Raw genomic sequence first — 15,051 nt, 5'->3', positions numbered from 1 at the left:
TAAATTTTTGTTTCCATCATAACCAATTACAGGAATAAAGCATTATTTGTGATTTTTTTCTCTCACGTTTTACTGAAATAAGTTCAAATCAATGTTTGCGATGACCAAGAAAGCTCAAGCCAGACTTGGAGTGCAAAGCCAAGAAGAGGCAAGGGAAGAGGAATGATGTGGCGTGGGACAATGTCAGGGTAGCCGGGAATGGCAGGATCAAAGGCTTTGGGCATTCATCCAGGTATGGTTTTTGGTGATACTTATGGCTTTGACAGGATTGGAATGGGCCCTGTGGATGGTTTGCAATGCCAGATATGTTTACTGCTCCAGCGAGTCAAGGCAGAGGATTTCCTCCTTATGGCCAACCAGGTCCTAGATTTGGCCCAGCTTCAGGGATCAATAAGAATTATCAATTCCCTACACCCTTGGAAAGCAAAGTGACATACAGAAGCTTGTTCCATGTATCAAGGACACCTGGTAAACACCAATGGCTACAATCTGCAAACTGCTCAGGACGCTGCTTCTCATCACTAGTAACGGTACTACTGTAAATTGAAGGGTGACCATCTTTGCGAAATTGGGATAGTCCTGTGATATCCAGCAGAGTAACAAGGAAAAATCATAGTCCCTATAACTTCCTTCACTATGGACACCTGAGGAATCACTGAGGCGAGTATCCTTCAAATTGCACTGGTTCAGTCTGACCATAGCATTTCTGCCCGTTTCTTCTGATTCCAATAAATTGGGCTGCACATTTACATCAATTTTATGAGGAAAACCATTTTGTATACCTAAAATAAGAGCCATAGCTACTTGAATAGATTTCATGAATATCTTGGAATTTGATCTATCATAAGAACAATTATATTTTTTTAAATCTTAAACTTCCAATTCCAAAATATTCATGAAAACTGCAATCCACATCAAAAATGCCCTATAATATATACAATGTGTGTTTGTATAAAGATTTACCTGTAATGTGTAGGGGACGAGGTGCTAAAGAAGACAAGTGATTTTTTGGGATCGATATTTGCAGGTATCCAGTTTGCCCACGTCGTCAATGCCCTCTTGTAAGCCACAAGTGGATCCATGTTTGTGTAAAGCTGATTGTTAGCCATGATCAGGGCCCATCTGTCCAACCACATTCCAAACTATTACATTTTTAATATCATTTACAACACTAAATTTGGCTACCCCTTGTTGAAAATTTTAATCAGAAAGTTCAGAGTTTTGATACTTCCCACCTTTGATCTTGCCACCAATGGGATGACTCAAAAACCAATACATCAACTCCTTTCCAATAAACACCATTATCCGCAAGAGTGTCCAGATTGAGAATTCTCTGGTTCTGACTGTTATTGTGCAGATCAACCAGAAGTGGAGCCCAGAAAAACTCCACAGAAGCATCATAATCCTTTTCAGAGAAAGAAGATTGTAAGACTTCATTACTCACCATATAATCAAATGCACAACTATCCATGGAAACTACATTTATCAGCTTACCAGGGCCTTGAATATTGAAGCTTATTGACTAATATTGCTAGGAATCACTGCTTGAAGCATGCAGACCATGGATTCCCATTGGTTTTGACTTATTGAGTCTCCAACAAACATTAATCGCTTTCCTCTTAACCGCTCTAGCAGATATTTTGGCATTGAAACTGAAACACCATATACAGAAAAGTCCAAATCCTTTTATTCTCATATACAATATCACCTGTTTTTTATCCATTTATTTTCATATGCAATATCACCCTGTTTTTTTGCATTTCATTTCCTTTTAGCATAAATGCAATGCAAAAGAGAACATACTTCTAGGTAGGCTAATTTGTTTGCATTTTTATTTGCGGGGTTTATTTTGATTTCTGAAATATTTTGGAATAGAAATGATTGAGGTAAAAAACTGATATTTTTTATTTTGGAATGGGATAAATAAGAGGAGATGTAGCACCGAAACTCTTGGCAATCCCCATAGACCCTTTGGAATTTCTCCACTGAACTTATTGTTTGCCAGTCTAAACCGAAGAATACTTGTACAATTCCCATATACCTCTGATATGCTACCATTTAGCCTATTGTTGATCACATTAGAATTTGAAGCTTTCCCCCATTACAGAGCTGGGTTGGCAATGGCCCACTTAACTGGTTTTCAGATAAATCCAAAACCTCAAACTGGTTCTTGCTTCCAAGCTTCTGAGGAATTTGCCCAGTGAGCGAATTGCGAAACAATTTCAGAGTTTTCAACAAGGTCAGCTCAGCAATCCCTGGAGGAATCTCGCCGGAAAATCTATTTTCAAACAAATTCAAAGATTTTAGCCTAGTTAAATTGCCTAAACCCTTTGGAAGTATTCCTGAGAGCATATTATCCGAAGCATCTAAAAATTCCAATGCCATCGTACCAATATTCTTAAGAATCTCACCCTCAAGTTTATTCTGGTAAAGCTGCAAACTAACCAACTTTCGAAGCCTGTTGAAATTATGAAAATCTATTACAGTCAATTTGTAGGTTAGATAAAATTCTAGCATTGCCAATATCTTTAGAAATGCTTCCTTCAAAGCTGTTAGAACTGAGATGTAGCACCGAAACTCTTGGCAATCCCCCTAGACCCTTTGGAATTTCTCCACTGAACTTATTGTTTGCCAGTCTAAACGGAAGAAGACTTGTACAATTCCTATATACCTCTGATATGCTACCATTTAGCCTATTGTTGATCACTACTAGAATTTGAAGCTTTCCCCCATTACAGAGCTGGGTTGAAAAAAATACAAAAACAAACGACTGTTACAGGCCTAAAACATCAGAAAGGCAATCTGTCCATCAAATCAACCAAATTTAGAGATTTTTGGTTTGCCATACTCATGTGACCGAAAATGAAGCATTAAACTAAAATATCAGAAAGGCAATCTGTCCATCAAATCAACCAAATTTAAAGATTTTTGGTTTCCTATACTCCTATGACCGAAAATGAAGCGTTATAGTTTAACGCATAGCAACGCGTTTGGGAAAATCCCAAAATATGGTTGGTCTGACTCGTAGCCCTTGTGATTAGAGAATTTATGTATGGTTAGCATGCCATTCCATTCTTCTCATTGGGTATTGAGTGCCATAGATTTGTTTTTGTTGTTCTTAATTAGATTTGTTTTCTTTGTAACCCTCCCCATTTTTATTTTCATATCAACAGGGAAAAAGGTTTAAAAATAGATTTCAGGAAATCGATCTGTCATAACTGGGAGTATGGAAATCTGCGGCTCGAATGCTACAGCCATTCAGCATTTTCCAGTATTTAAGGCATAAAAATCAATAAAAAAAAACAATAGAAATCGTTGAACTAACACTAAGATTGCATTTAAACCAAAAAGAACAGAAGCATGCCCAGATATTATGCTCTGTGATATCATGCATAACAAGATTATATGGAAAAAGGATGAAATAATAATTGATTAAAAATTGGGGAGAGGGGACAGTCTCCATCACATTGTCTTTCTTGCAGAAGGAGATAAAGAAATTGCAGCCTAAACAGCAATACAGAGTATCTCAAACATTGCATCGGCGTTAGATGCAGAAACTTGCATGGCACGAGACGAGGCGCCCTGTACCTCATTTTTGGGGCAAGTTATATCAGAGTGAGTGTTGTTGTTGGAAGTTGGATGATAATACATACGTGATGTCTGAGGGCAGTGAGAATTGAACCTGGCAGCGATCCTTATACCCGCGTCCACCATTTCCATATATTTCGCCATCTCGGCCGATCCCGCAATAAATGATGCTGCTACTTCGATTACAAACAGACTGTAAGTAATCAGTAGGAGGAGGTGCCAAAGAGTGTAACAGGGATCAATAAATGATGCTGCTACTTCGATTACAAACGGACTGTAAGTAATCAGCAGGAGGAGGTGCCAAAGAGTGTAACAGGGATCTGAATGGAACGACAACAGCAGTTCAGGATGTGACTAATTAATAGCAAATAGGCGTCCACCACCAGCAATGGCAGCAGGAGGAAGACACTATTTGGGCATGAGAACATATGAAATGCAATCACATGTTGAGAGTGTGGAGATCGTCGAAGCTATATAAGGTTAAAGTAGGAATTGGCATAATAGTTTTCCGTTGTGCGAGGCCTGGGCAATAGAACTCGCGCCAGCTGCAAAGATTTTCGATTGAGACCATGCCAAGTAATTGAAAAGGAGACGCTGAATGCCCGCTGAAAAATATTAAAAAGAGGCCTAATACGAAAACTGTTTGCCCGCTGAATGTGGACGACACGTGTCAACTGTAGAGAAAAAAGACGACGTGTCAACCTTAATGATGCTGGTAAGAAGGCTCTATTTATCGAGTACAAGAACAGAAAACCAGCAGTGGGAAATGGAAAACCAAGGAAAGGTACCTAACATCAAAAATCTCCTAAGCAAACAAACAGAAACAAAATAGGACTTTCACCACTGCTCAGTGACTCAAAAGACAACACCAGGAATCACTGCAATCATTGCAGTGTTGATTTATGGGCACACTGAGAAATAATGCTGGAAATTACATCTGAAATTATATCCTACAATTTGGAAGAAAACATCTACGAGAATGTTGAGTGACAAAACTGGAAAGTTTCCAGAAGAGAAGAATATAGCTTATATGAGTGCAGACCACCAACTAAAGAGGACACATTATTTAATCCACTGTCACATATTTAAAGGCATATGTCCATCTGCGTGCAATTTTGACTTGTCTAGCAGGGTATAACTCATGAGGTACTCACCGATGAAGCTTGATATGCATTATCCAAAACAAGCAGCAAACTTCACTTTTCCAGCAAACAATTAGTAAAATTTTCATTTTCCAATCTTCTTAGGCAAAGGATCGATTCAGCAACCCCCAAAACCCTCAGCACACTCTGTTTAAAAAAATAGCAATTAGTTTTGGGTTGGGACTATAATCCCTCATCAAATTTTCGACCGCAAGTCCACTGGAGGGGCATCAGATAACAAGGTGTGTTTTGCTTAATTTTTGTGAAATGCGCTCACCAATCAGGTTCCAACCCACAAGTGCTCACAGAGATGACTTAATAATGGCAAGTTTAAGTTGTCAGCAGAGAGTCAGACTCATGACCTAGTTAACTAAGGTCAGCAGCAGAGCCCAGCTGGGTTTCACCCAGGAGAACCCTGAAAACTCTGTTTTTTTCAACAGAGCTGGTTGGTAACATAGCAATAAAGAAGATTAAGAGCTCAAGCCCAACCCTATGTTCTTATTAAGATCTACGACCTCGTTCTAATCAAAAAAATGGGAGCTAATGTTAAAAAGAGAAGCCCAACCCATGTTCTCCTTAAGGCCTGCGACCCCACTCAACTCAAAAAATGGGGAGATTCCGTATAAAAAAAAGGCCCACGACTATGTTCTTAAGGCCTGGGGCTGCCCACCTCTCTTCCTCGCAAATAGTTGGCCTCCATCTAGACCTTCTCATGTTTAGACGCCCTCCATCTAGACTTCTAATCTTTAGAGCCTTTTGGGTTCCACCTGTGTCTAACCAAAGGAGGGTGCAACGAAGTAATTTTGGTACTCAGAAATCTCAAGCAGAGAACCGCTTATCCAATTGGCTAGTGAATGTCATTTGCCAAAAAGTACCCTTGGGTTCAATGTGATTGGACTGAGCAACTGATTATATAATATGGGCCCCATTGTCTATGGCACAGATGGGATTGTAGGTCGTGGAAGAGGAAGAGGCCGTGATTTTCGATCAGATGAACAAATGCATGGAGTGCCTGCGGTAGCCTGATTGTCTGATACAGTTAGCCTTAGAACATATGGATGCCTGCTCTTGGAAGCTTAGAATTTTAACGAGTATATGAATTTTGTGTATTCTCACATCTTTGACGAATGAATCGATTTGACTGAGTTAAGCATAAGAGTAGTCAATTCATGCTAGTATTTTCCAATTTCTCTCCCAACAATCTAAGTTTAAATTGATCATGCGGATTCCCCCTGGGATAGGCAGTCTCCTTGGTCGGGCAAGGCCATCAAGGTGACAGTGAGTGGCTTGCCTATTATGCGTCTAGGCTATCCCATTGAGGTTAGGACTTTTCCTCCTAGGTGATAATTTGAGTGGTAACAGTGAGTTTGGGTGATATTTATGAGTTAAACTTTAAAGAATAAGTCGGGATTGATTCAGATTCAGCTGATTAGACTCTGTTTCCTCTTAAAACATAGTCAAACTCGCGACTCCACTTGGACTGGGAAGAGTCTGATAACACTGCCAAGAAGCTTCGTATGGCATATGGCATAAATTGCAGAGCAGTAAAAGCATTAGTGGACTGAAAAGAAAATGTCATACAGATCAACTTGGTTAATAATTTACTCAGTCCATCTATATTTAAGAAGCACATCTATAATAATTGAAAAGCCACTGACCTTGAAGAAGAGGGGATGGTTGAGGTTCTGTTCCTCCATCTGTTTGAGGACTGCAAGCCAATCTACTCTTTTGGGCTTCATTATTCTCACCCACTTCATGATTAATTCAGATGGATCATCCTCTTCTGATAAACAAATTATATGTTTCATCAAGGCCTTGCTCCTTCCAGACAACTTTGGAGGCAGAGCTTCTATGAGCCTTTTTTGCGCCTTATCCAATCCATTGTCGTCTACATCAACCCACCTCAATCCCTTGCCCTTTACTTGCTGGTTGTCTTTATCTCCCCCAACATCAGAATCTGATTCGTCCTCTGCATTTTCAACCTCAACTTCATAATACTTTTCTTCTTCGGTTGTCGCTGTTGCTGTCGTTAATGGTGTCCGGGGCAACAAGGTCGGAGTGCAGAGAATCGAGAATGTAATATTCTGGGAGGCACGGAAATTGCAAAGCACGTGGAGCATAAACTGCAATGTACAGAACCCTAGAATTGCATTGCACACATAAATCCTAAGATAAGTCAGCTGGCATCAAAATCAGAAAAAGCATAGCACTTGGAGTGCATTAAATTTTGATGTGTGGAACCTTAAATTTGCATTTGTGCACAACATAAATCCTATTCAGCATGGGAAACCTTTCAGGGAAACATCCTATTACATATAACAGAAAGCGCAGCACCTGTAGTAAATTCCAGGGAAGAATAAAGATGACCCTTGCAATTATGTTCAGCTTCAATTACACAGGCACACACAAAAATACAAAATAGTTCCATTTTAACCCTCAGTAGATTCAAAGTAGCTTTGTGAATTTGAATGATGAACCTTGGGGTCCACAAAAGAAGTGAGTTAAATTTTGGAAGGAAAATAATGCTAGAAACAAGATGTGACCTGATCATGATTTCTATTCTGTTATGATACCATTGTCAGGCCAGTGCTTTAAATTAAATTTAGATGATATGATTGCAGGGTTAAATTTTTCTTTTCTCCTTACCATAACACCCCTTATTTTTTGGCCAAGTCAGGGACTGATTTCCCCAATCTGCTGCTAAAATCTATTCATATCAGAACTGCACTTCTGGGTATATGGCTGAGAATTCTCTTATTTTTCCTGGGAGCCCAACTTGGGCCAGCAATAGTAAACTCCCACATTTTTACAGTGAGACCACAGCTCAGCTGACATGGCACTAAAGTTGGTACCAACTTATTATCAGATGCATCTCATGGAAAGTGAGTAATTGGAAAATAAATATGGTACATATGACCATAACCATGTACACGGGATAGTCCTTCCCATTAATATATACACTACTAAATAAATAAAAGATGAACACTTCTATTTGAATCTGGAAAAATGACTTCTAAATCAAAGTTTTATTGCATCAGATCATTGCTATAGCTAAGAAACAAAATGACAAATTCTTTTATTTGTCAGATCACCACACAATGCATGGACAATGGGCTATTTATATGTTTCAACCAAACTAACGGTATAAGCCATCAAGCCTTCCAAGATAAAATACGAGTTCATCAGCGAAATTTTGCATCCTGGATTTAGAAGGTAAGTTCGTAACTCAAGTCCAGATATTTCTCGTAGCTCAGAGAAGGATATTTTCTCAATTCAACACAAACAGAGACAGATGTAATTGTTATTACATAAATAAACAACAAACGTCAAGAACTCCCTCTGGAATCAACTTTACATTAGAAAATACCCACCCAAAAAAATAGTTTTACATTGTAAAACTGCAAAGTAAACTACACCTAAAGCTCAATGGAAAAATCTCGAATTGAATTTTTGTATATAAAATCTATGCTGAACCATCTCAAATTGAATTTTAGCATATACTATTTTATATTGAACCAGGCTTTTTTTTAATCCTTGAGAGAAAACTAACCAATAAATCAATGTTAAATTAATTTATTAAGGATAAAAAACTTGAAATGCATACCTCTCAACAAATAATACACAATTTATTAAGGATCAAAAACTTGAGATTCCTACCTCTCAACAACTAATAACACAATATATCCTGCCGGGCTAACATTGATCTATGCTAGTTTATTTACAATTGTTATTTAAATATACACCTTGATTGTTATTCAAATATACAGCCCTGTTTAACAGGATCTATGTTAGTTTATTATTATTTAAATATGAAGTAAAATAACTAATTCATCCCTGATATGGCTCTGTAATTCATCTTATTAAAATACCATCAAATCATCCCCAGACTGGCTTAGAGTAGTTTATTGTTATTCAAATATGACAAGTAAAATAAATAATTAATCCCTGCCAAGATATGGTTCTATTCTTCATTTTATTAAAATACCATCACATTATCACCAGACAGGCCTAGATTACCTCCTTTCTCTACGTGCAATAGCAAAATAAGATCTGGGCCTAGAGCACCTCCCTTATCTATATGCAATAACAAATTTAATAAGGAATAATACATCTTGATTAAGACAATACAGGTTCCAATTATTTTTAAAAGAAGCAGCATAAAGAAACTACAATGGAGATAATAAATGAATTATTGTCCATAATCTTCTCTTAATAGAAGAAGCATGCCAAAAGCCCTATCTAATATGTAATTTATGGAAATCTTTCAGCTGCTCTCTGCTTATGAGAGCATAGCTACAGAGTTTGGTACAGTGAATACATATTATAGCATCCAGACCACTAACCATGCAATTTCAAAACAATATATCTAAATTTTATCAGAGCAGCGGTTACAATACCTGGATTTCACACAAATAAAAGGTCCTTTATATTTCACAAAGAACAACATTTTTTGCAGAATTGGATGCAATTGCCGTGTCCAACAACAACATGCACAGGGCATGGAAACCCTGAAGACCTGTTTGGGACCATCAGGAAAAACTGAATAATTTCCACATCTGAAACAAACCCAAGCACATGACATTTCTGATTTACAAGCACAAATCCCCTTTAAATGCTGCAATTATCTCAAAAATAATTCAGGACTTCATATTGCAACTACCACCCACCAGTTATTATAGAAAATACTTTTCCCAAAGTAATAAAGCATTAGCCGACTTACCAGAACCAACCAATGCACATAATTTTTTTGTTTTAAAGGGGGGGCTTCTTACCAGTAAGTTCGCATAAACCCTAAGCCCAAAAACCCCGGTGATTAACCACCGTGCAGCTTCACTTGAAGGACCCGGCGCTCATATTTCTGCACAAAATTCGAGCGTTCATCTCGTTGACGGTATCAATAAGCCCTCCTAAGTCCACAGTTCCACCGGAGGCCTCGTTCTCCTTGTCTTTCTTCTCCTGGGGTTTAGCCTCTCTACGCTTAAACTCAGTTGCCTTCTCAAAGAAATTCCCGTAGATATACTCTGCCGTGTAGCCCTTCTCCTCATCATAGAGCATGATGTGACCGTGCCATTCCCAGACGCGGTAGCCGGGCTCTGGGTCCTCGTGGAACCCCACGCAAACCTGGTGCTCGCCAATGGTGACGGCCTGGCCGGAGTTCGCCTTCAGTTTATCAGTGTCCCCGCTGGATATAATCTGAACGATATTCTTCTCCAGCTTCGCCTCCTCTCTCTCCAATGGGCTCTTGCTCTCGTCCGCGATGATGCGATCATACGAGTTGGATAGGAAGGTATTGGTGTCCAGAAAAGGGCTGCGCATATTTAGCCGACTCATCATGGTGCTCACAACCAGGCTTTCGAAAGAGTTTTTGGTGGAATACTGGTTCGCCATTTTCCCTCCGATGGCTGATATCCACTCTCCAAGACTTCCTTCCGATGGATATCAATATATAAATTGCAATGGCCAGGCATATGTGGGCTCTCAAGGAATTTAACAGCTTGGGGATTGGAGGAAACCAAAGGGAAAAGGGCGAAAGCAATAAATTTCCTTTGCCTTTATCGCCATCAGAGTATCAGTGTTTATCTTCATGCCTGACAGTTAAACCCCAAAATTAGCATCCTTCAAGTTCATATCCTCTGGCAGCATTTAACAGCTTGGGGATTGGAGGAAACCAAAGGGAAAAGTGCGAAAGCAATAAATTACCAGGAAGCACAGGCATGGCGCAAGATGCCACGGGCTTGGGACTCTTCTTGACCTTGACGAGACACATACGGCAATTTTCGGCGATAGAGAGGCGGGAATGATAGCAGAAGCGAGGGACAGGCGCGAATGATAGCAGAAGCGAGGGATATCGACCCCCGCTAGGCACCGATAACAAAAATGCCGACCATTCCGCCTGAAGGATGAAGACCATAACAGAAATGATTGAACAATTTCCCATTGAATGTGGACGCCAGGTGTCAGTCTCAGAAACAAAAGGACGACGAAAGTTTCTTTCAAAGGAAGGCCTATCGGCCTAATAATAATCGATTCCTTTCTACTCGTGTTTTGAATTTCTGGAATTTTTATATAAGAAGTCCCATTTTAACGAAAGCTCACCTAAGGGGGAGTCTCCCTAAGCACACTAGCATTTCCTCAGCTCTTGTTGTTGCTACTTGAAGTCTTTTTGCTGAAGTAAAATGCAGTGGCATAGATTATCTTGTGTTCTATGTTCCCAATCCCAGTTTTCATAAATATTGTTTTTCCATTGTTTGCAGAGTTGGTATCTATGTTCTAACAAGACTGATTTGAACACTTTAAGTCAACGTAGAGTGTTACGTTGGTATCAGAGCTCCCCCTACATAAATAAATCTCACAATCTGGAAGATGCAAGTGGAATTGGAAAACCATCTCGGTAATTGGCTAGTCCTCTGTGCTTTTATTCAAGTTACTCTAATATGTTACCTGGTACAATTATGTTTTGTTCTAGCTCCTTGAATCTCTTGGCTGTATTGACTAAGTTGTTATTTGCAGCATCATGGTAGTTCACTGTGCACTTAATTTGAATTCCTCTTACTTAGGATGCACTCTTTCATTCATTTCATTTGCTTTATTGATACAGCCATATCTAGATTAAATCTCAACCACTTAAAGATTAATATCCAAAACTTACCCTTGATATTGACTGTCCATGGACAACCCAAGAGGGATTCCTTTCTGTGCTAATTGTCTCGAGCAACCCAAGAGGGATTCCTTTCTGTGCTAATTGTCTCGGGTAACCCAAGAGGGATTCCTTTCTGTGGATTCCTTTCTGTGGTAATCTTTGAAATGCATGGCAGCAAATAGCATTTAGGGACACAGTGCCCAACGCATCCATGAACCAACAAACACTTAACCAACTTGGAATTGCATCTGTGTCCATTGCTGAAGTCAGTTGCAACCTCTATAAGAGTAGCTTCTGACCATGCTCACTTTATCAGTTGCGCTTCCACTTGCGCCTTTAGTTAAAAGAGACACTTCCGCTGAGCCTGCGATAGAACCATTTCAGTGCACCATATAGTGTTACATCCAGTACCGTAGCACTTAATCTAAAGGAACCCTTATCTGTTGTTCATATCTTGGGCCCGCAAAATCGGACCTCGGTATTCTCTATGCCAAGCTCCTCACTATGGTATGTCACCCCCGGTATAAACGAATCAAGGGCGATCTTAGAAGCATACAATTTAGTAGGATAAAGAAATCATGTTTGAAGCCACACTTGGGTATGAACTACCACCACTCTACTGACCCCTTGATATTGTACTAGCACTGAAACTACTAGTACTTCCTCCTACTACTGCACCAGGCTGACTACAACGGCTAGAATAATGATTGTACCAAGGCAAATAGAAAGCAAAACCAGAAAAAGAAAGTACCATATGACTTATGGATGTTAGAGTGGTCAACACTGGGCTAGCTCTGTGGTTTCCTGACATTACCTCTTCGACAACAGGGGTTCAGAATCTCGGCTTCCTTCATTATCAAGAAGCAGACAGTTTAGTAGGCTAAAGATTCAATCAGGATTGCCTTACAGTTCTCGATGATAGATTTTTACTGATGAACAGTAGTTTCATGTTCTAACTCTAACCAGGGCACTATGCTTTGCTAATCATAGCACTATGTTTTTATACACCTATAGGGTGTTATAATATATTCTTTTGGTTCTTTGGACTTCTTTGGAGAGAAAATCTCGTCTGAAGTTCTTTAGTGCAGTGTGTTACTATCACTGGTCTACTCTCAACATACAGATGGAAACTTCCCTTCTGTAGATTTGCAACTTGAGGTCACATTGTTCTCCACTGTTCTTTATGGGTTTGAGGTGTGAGGGCCTTGCCTTTGAGACAAACTATGCCAAGATATAGAGTGTAGAGACCCATATGCTTCTGCATGATCAAGAGAAATAAAACAATTCTGCATGCCATTGTTCAGGTAGAGTTTGTGACCCATTCACTCTGGCTTGAGACCATTTTTAGATTAGTCTAGCTGTTGCATCATATTTGCTATATCTTTGACACAATATTTAGTAGGGAGTGTTATCCATACTTTGCTTTTTATACCTATTAGGCCATAGCCTCGAATAGAGACCCATTGATTGGCTTCATCGTTGAAAGCAAACTCGAATAGACCCATTGATTAGCTCCATCATTGATGCTTTCAGAGGTTTCAGACCATCGTCAGTCAATTGGCATCTTGGTGGATAGCTTTCACATATACAGGCAGGATGTCTAGGCCTGACTTGACCTACCAAGTGGGTTAAAGGGAAAAATGGCCTTTTTTTAGAGATTGTTCCCTCATATGGTATGAGGTATTCAACCTGGATTCTCGATTGATCTATCAGTCACAGTGTATGGTCTCTCCATTTGAGCTACAAGGTGTGGGTCTTTGTTCCGTTGGTAGTTCAAGGGCTGCCCTCCAAAGTTCACCATGCCAAATGGAAGTAGTCAGATAGTTTGTGCCCCTTTTTTCATCGTTTAAAATCCTTGGAGCATCTTTTAAGGGATTGTAGATTTTATAGATCATGCTGGAGGTTGGTGCAGGACTGGCATTTTGTTCTGCTTCGTGGGCAGCTTGATTCGTGCACACAGTTTCATTGGTGTGCAGGTCTTCTTGGGGTTTTTCGGTGCTTGGTTTCATGCTTTCAGGGGTTTGGGACTGTATTTAGATTTCAGCTTTGATCCACAATCTAGAAGCTTCAATGCAAGTATGCTTGAGGTCAATTTTGTCAATTATTTTTTTCACTTCTTGCGAAAAGAAGTAGGTATGAAATTATTTGTCAAAGGATACCTCCTAATAAAGGATGCCAAAGAGCTTATTGCTATCACGTACTGAGGTTATTGCTGCCTTAGTTTCTCTCAGGAAGAGGATATGATTCATGTATGTATACACTCTTTTCTTTTGATTGGTTTTTCTGTTTCAGATACTAAGTACAATAGAGCAAAATTTTATCACTCCTTGTGGACTTCCACTAATGAGGCAAGGTAATTTGCCTATTCTCGATTCTACACTACATATTAACAATGTAAAGCCCATTGCACAGTTTGTATAATAAATTACACTACATATTAACAATGGAAAGCCCATTGCACAGTTTGTATAATAAATTTGCAATTTTTGGATTTTACACTACATATTAACAATTTTGGAGGAAGTACTCTATTTTATTCCATTTTATTATATTTGTCAATCAAGCCATAAAATCCTGTTGGGCACTAGGACTTCTATTGTTGGAAAAGTAACTAGAGTTATCTGAATGATTATGGGCAAAATCTTGAGTAACTGAATTGGGATAATAACAGAATCAGGGTGAAAATGTTGATGTTTAATATATCATGGGAACTCTGGCTTCTGATTACTGCCCTCAAAATCAAAATCTTCTAGAAAGTTTGGCTAACAATTTGTATCAACGTTTTATGGATACAGGGATCCCGATCTGGTTAAAAGAATTGGAGCTGCCATAGCTCTGGAAGTTCGATCTACTGGCATTCAATACACATTTTCTCCATGTGTTGTTGTAAGACTCTGGCATGGAAGTGCTCGATGGAAGTTCATTCAAAAATGAGAGTCAAGTTTTCACTGTTTAGAATGTCTTGTTTGATGCGAGCAGGTTTGCAGGATCTTTACAAAGGGGGTGCCGTATGTGGCTGGACAGTAAGTTTCAGACTTTTTGTTTTATCCCTACTTAGAACATAAATTTCTTTGATCAATCAATTGTACCACAGTTTTCTATATAATTGGACATTAAGTTGCAAACCTTTTGCTTTATCCATGCTTAGAATATGAATTTCTTTGATCAACCAATTGTACCACAGTTTCCTGAAATAGTTTTCTAACCATGTGATTTATTGATGTTTGTCAGGTCAAATATTGTAGCGTGTGCTAAGCACTTTGTGGGCGATGGTGGAACAACCCAGGGTGTCGATGAGAATAACACTGTCAGCAATTATAAACAATTAGTCAACATCCACATGACCCCCTATTTCGATGCCATTGCCAAAGGAGTCTCCACCGTTATGGTTTCTTACTCTAGTTGGAATGGACAGAAGATGCACGCTAACCGTTTTCTCATTTCTCATGTTCTAAAAAAGCAACTTAGCTAATAGAATTCCCAAATCTATAATAGAATTCCCAAATCTATTTTATATCGTATTGCATATTGTAGATTAGTAGATTGATCTGAAATTTAATTTTCATTACTGGTTAAAATCATGTACATACTTTTATGACAAATCAACTTTCCTCAGAAGCATCAATTAGTTAAAAAACAAATGGAAGCCATTAGAATTCTCTGTATTTCAAATATCGGACT

At 39.0% G+C, this 15,051-nt stretch overlaps 3 protein-coding genes across 3 annotated transcripts; all 3 read right to left on the bottom strand.

The window, feature by feature from the left end:
* Positions 1-400: 400 nt before the first annotated feature.
* LOC149168209 (protein trichome birefringence-like 36) lies at positions 401-1,471 on the bottom strand. The gene is made up of 4 exons (XM_089424852.1): positions 1,236-1,471; positions 964-1,122; positions 645-838; positions 401-579 (listed from the first exon to the last, which is right to left on the bottom strand). Exons 1-4 carry the CDS (start codon positions 1,469-1,471, stop codon positions 401-403), a joined length of 768 nt encoding a protein of 255 aa, XP_089280978.1.
* Positions 1,472-3,462: 1,991 nt separating this feature from the next.
* Positions 3,463-3,768, bottom strand: LOC149168208 (uncharacterized). Its single transcript, XM_089426907.1, has one exon. The coding sequence runs from the start codon at positions 3,730-3,732 to the stop codon at positions 3,505-3,507; it is 228 nt and encodes a 75-aa protein (XP_089283033.1). The 5' UTR covers positions 3,733-3,768; the 3' UTR covers positions 3,463-3,504.
* Positions 3,769-9,553: 5,785 nt separating this feature from the next.
* LOC149168207 (uncharacterized) lies at positions 9,554-10,575 on the bottom strand. Its single transcript, XM_089428164.1, has one exon. It carries the CDS (start codon positions 10,116-10,118, stop codon positions 9,561-9,563), a length of 558 nt encoding a protein of 185 aa, XP_089284290.1. The 5' UTR covers positions 10,119-10,575; the 3' UTR covers positions 9,554-9,560.
* Positions 10,576-15,051: the final 4,476 nt, after the last annotated feature.

Source organism: Pinus tabuliformis, chromosome 4_2 (genome assembly GCF_031772625.1).
Source record: "Pinus tabuliformis cultivar Carrire ecotype Pingquan chromosome 4_2, CPIR1, whole genome shotgun sequence".
NCBI lineage: Eukaryota > Viridiplantae > Streptophyta > Pinopsida > Pinales > Pinaceae > Pinus > Pinus tabuliformis.
This window is presented reverse-complemented; position numbering and strand designations above follow the sequence as displayed.

Coding starts and splice junctions, on each gene's coding strand:
- LOC149168209 (XM_089424852.1), bottom strand. CDS start 1,471: ATGGATAGTTGTGCATTTGATTATATGGTGAGTAATGAAGTCTTACAA. Junction 839..963: donor TCGTCCCCTACACATTACAG/GTAAATCTTTAT, acceptor TTCTTATGATAG/ATCAAATTCCAAGATATTCA. Junction 580..644: donor TCGCCTCAGTGATTCCTCAG/GTGTCCATAGTG, acceptor TGGATATCACAG/GACTATCCCAATTTCGCAAA.
- LOC149168208 (XM_089426907.1), bottom strand. CDS start 3,732: ATGGCGAAATATATGGAAATGGTGGACGCGGGTATAAGGATCGCTGCC.
- LOC149168207 (XM_089428164.1), bottom strand. CDS start 10,118: ATGGCGAACCAGTATTCCACCAAAAACTCTTTCGAAAGCCTGGTTGTG.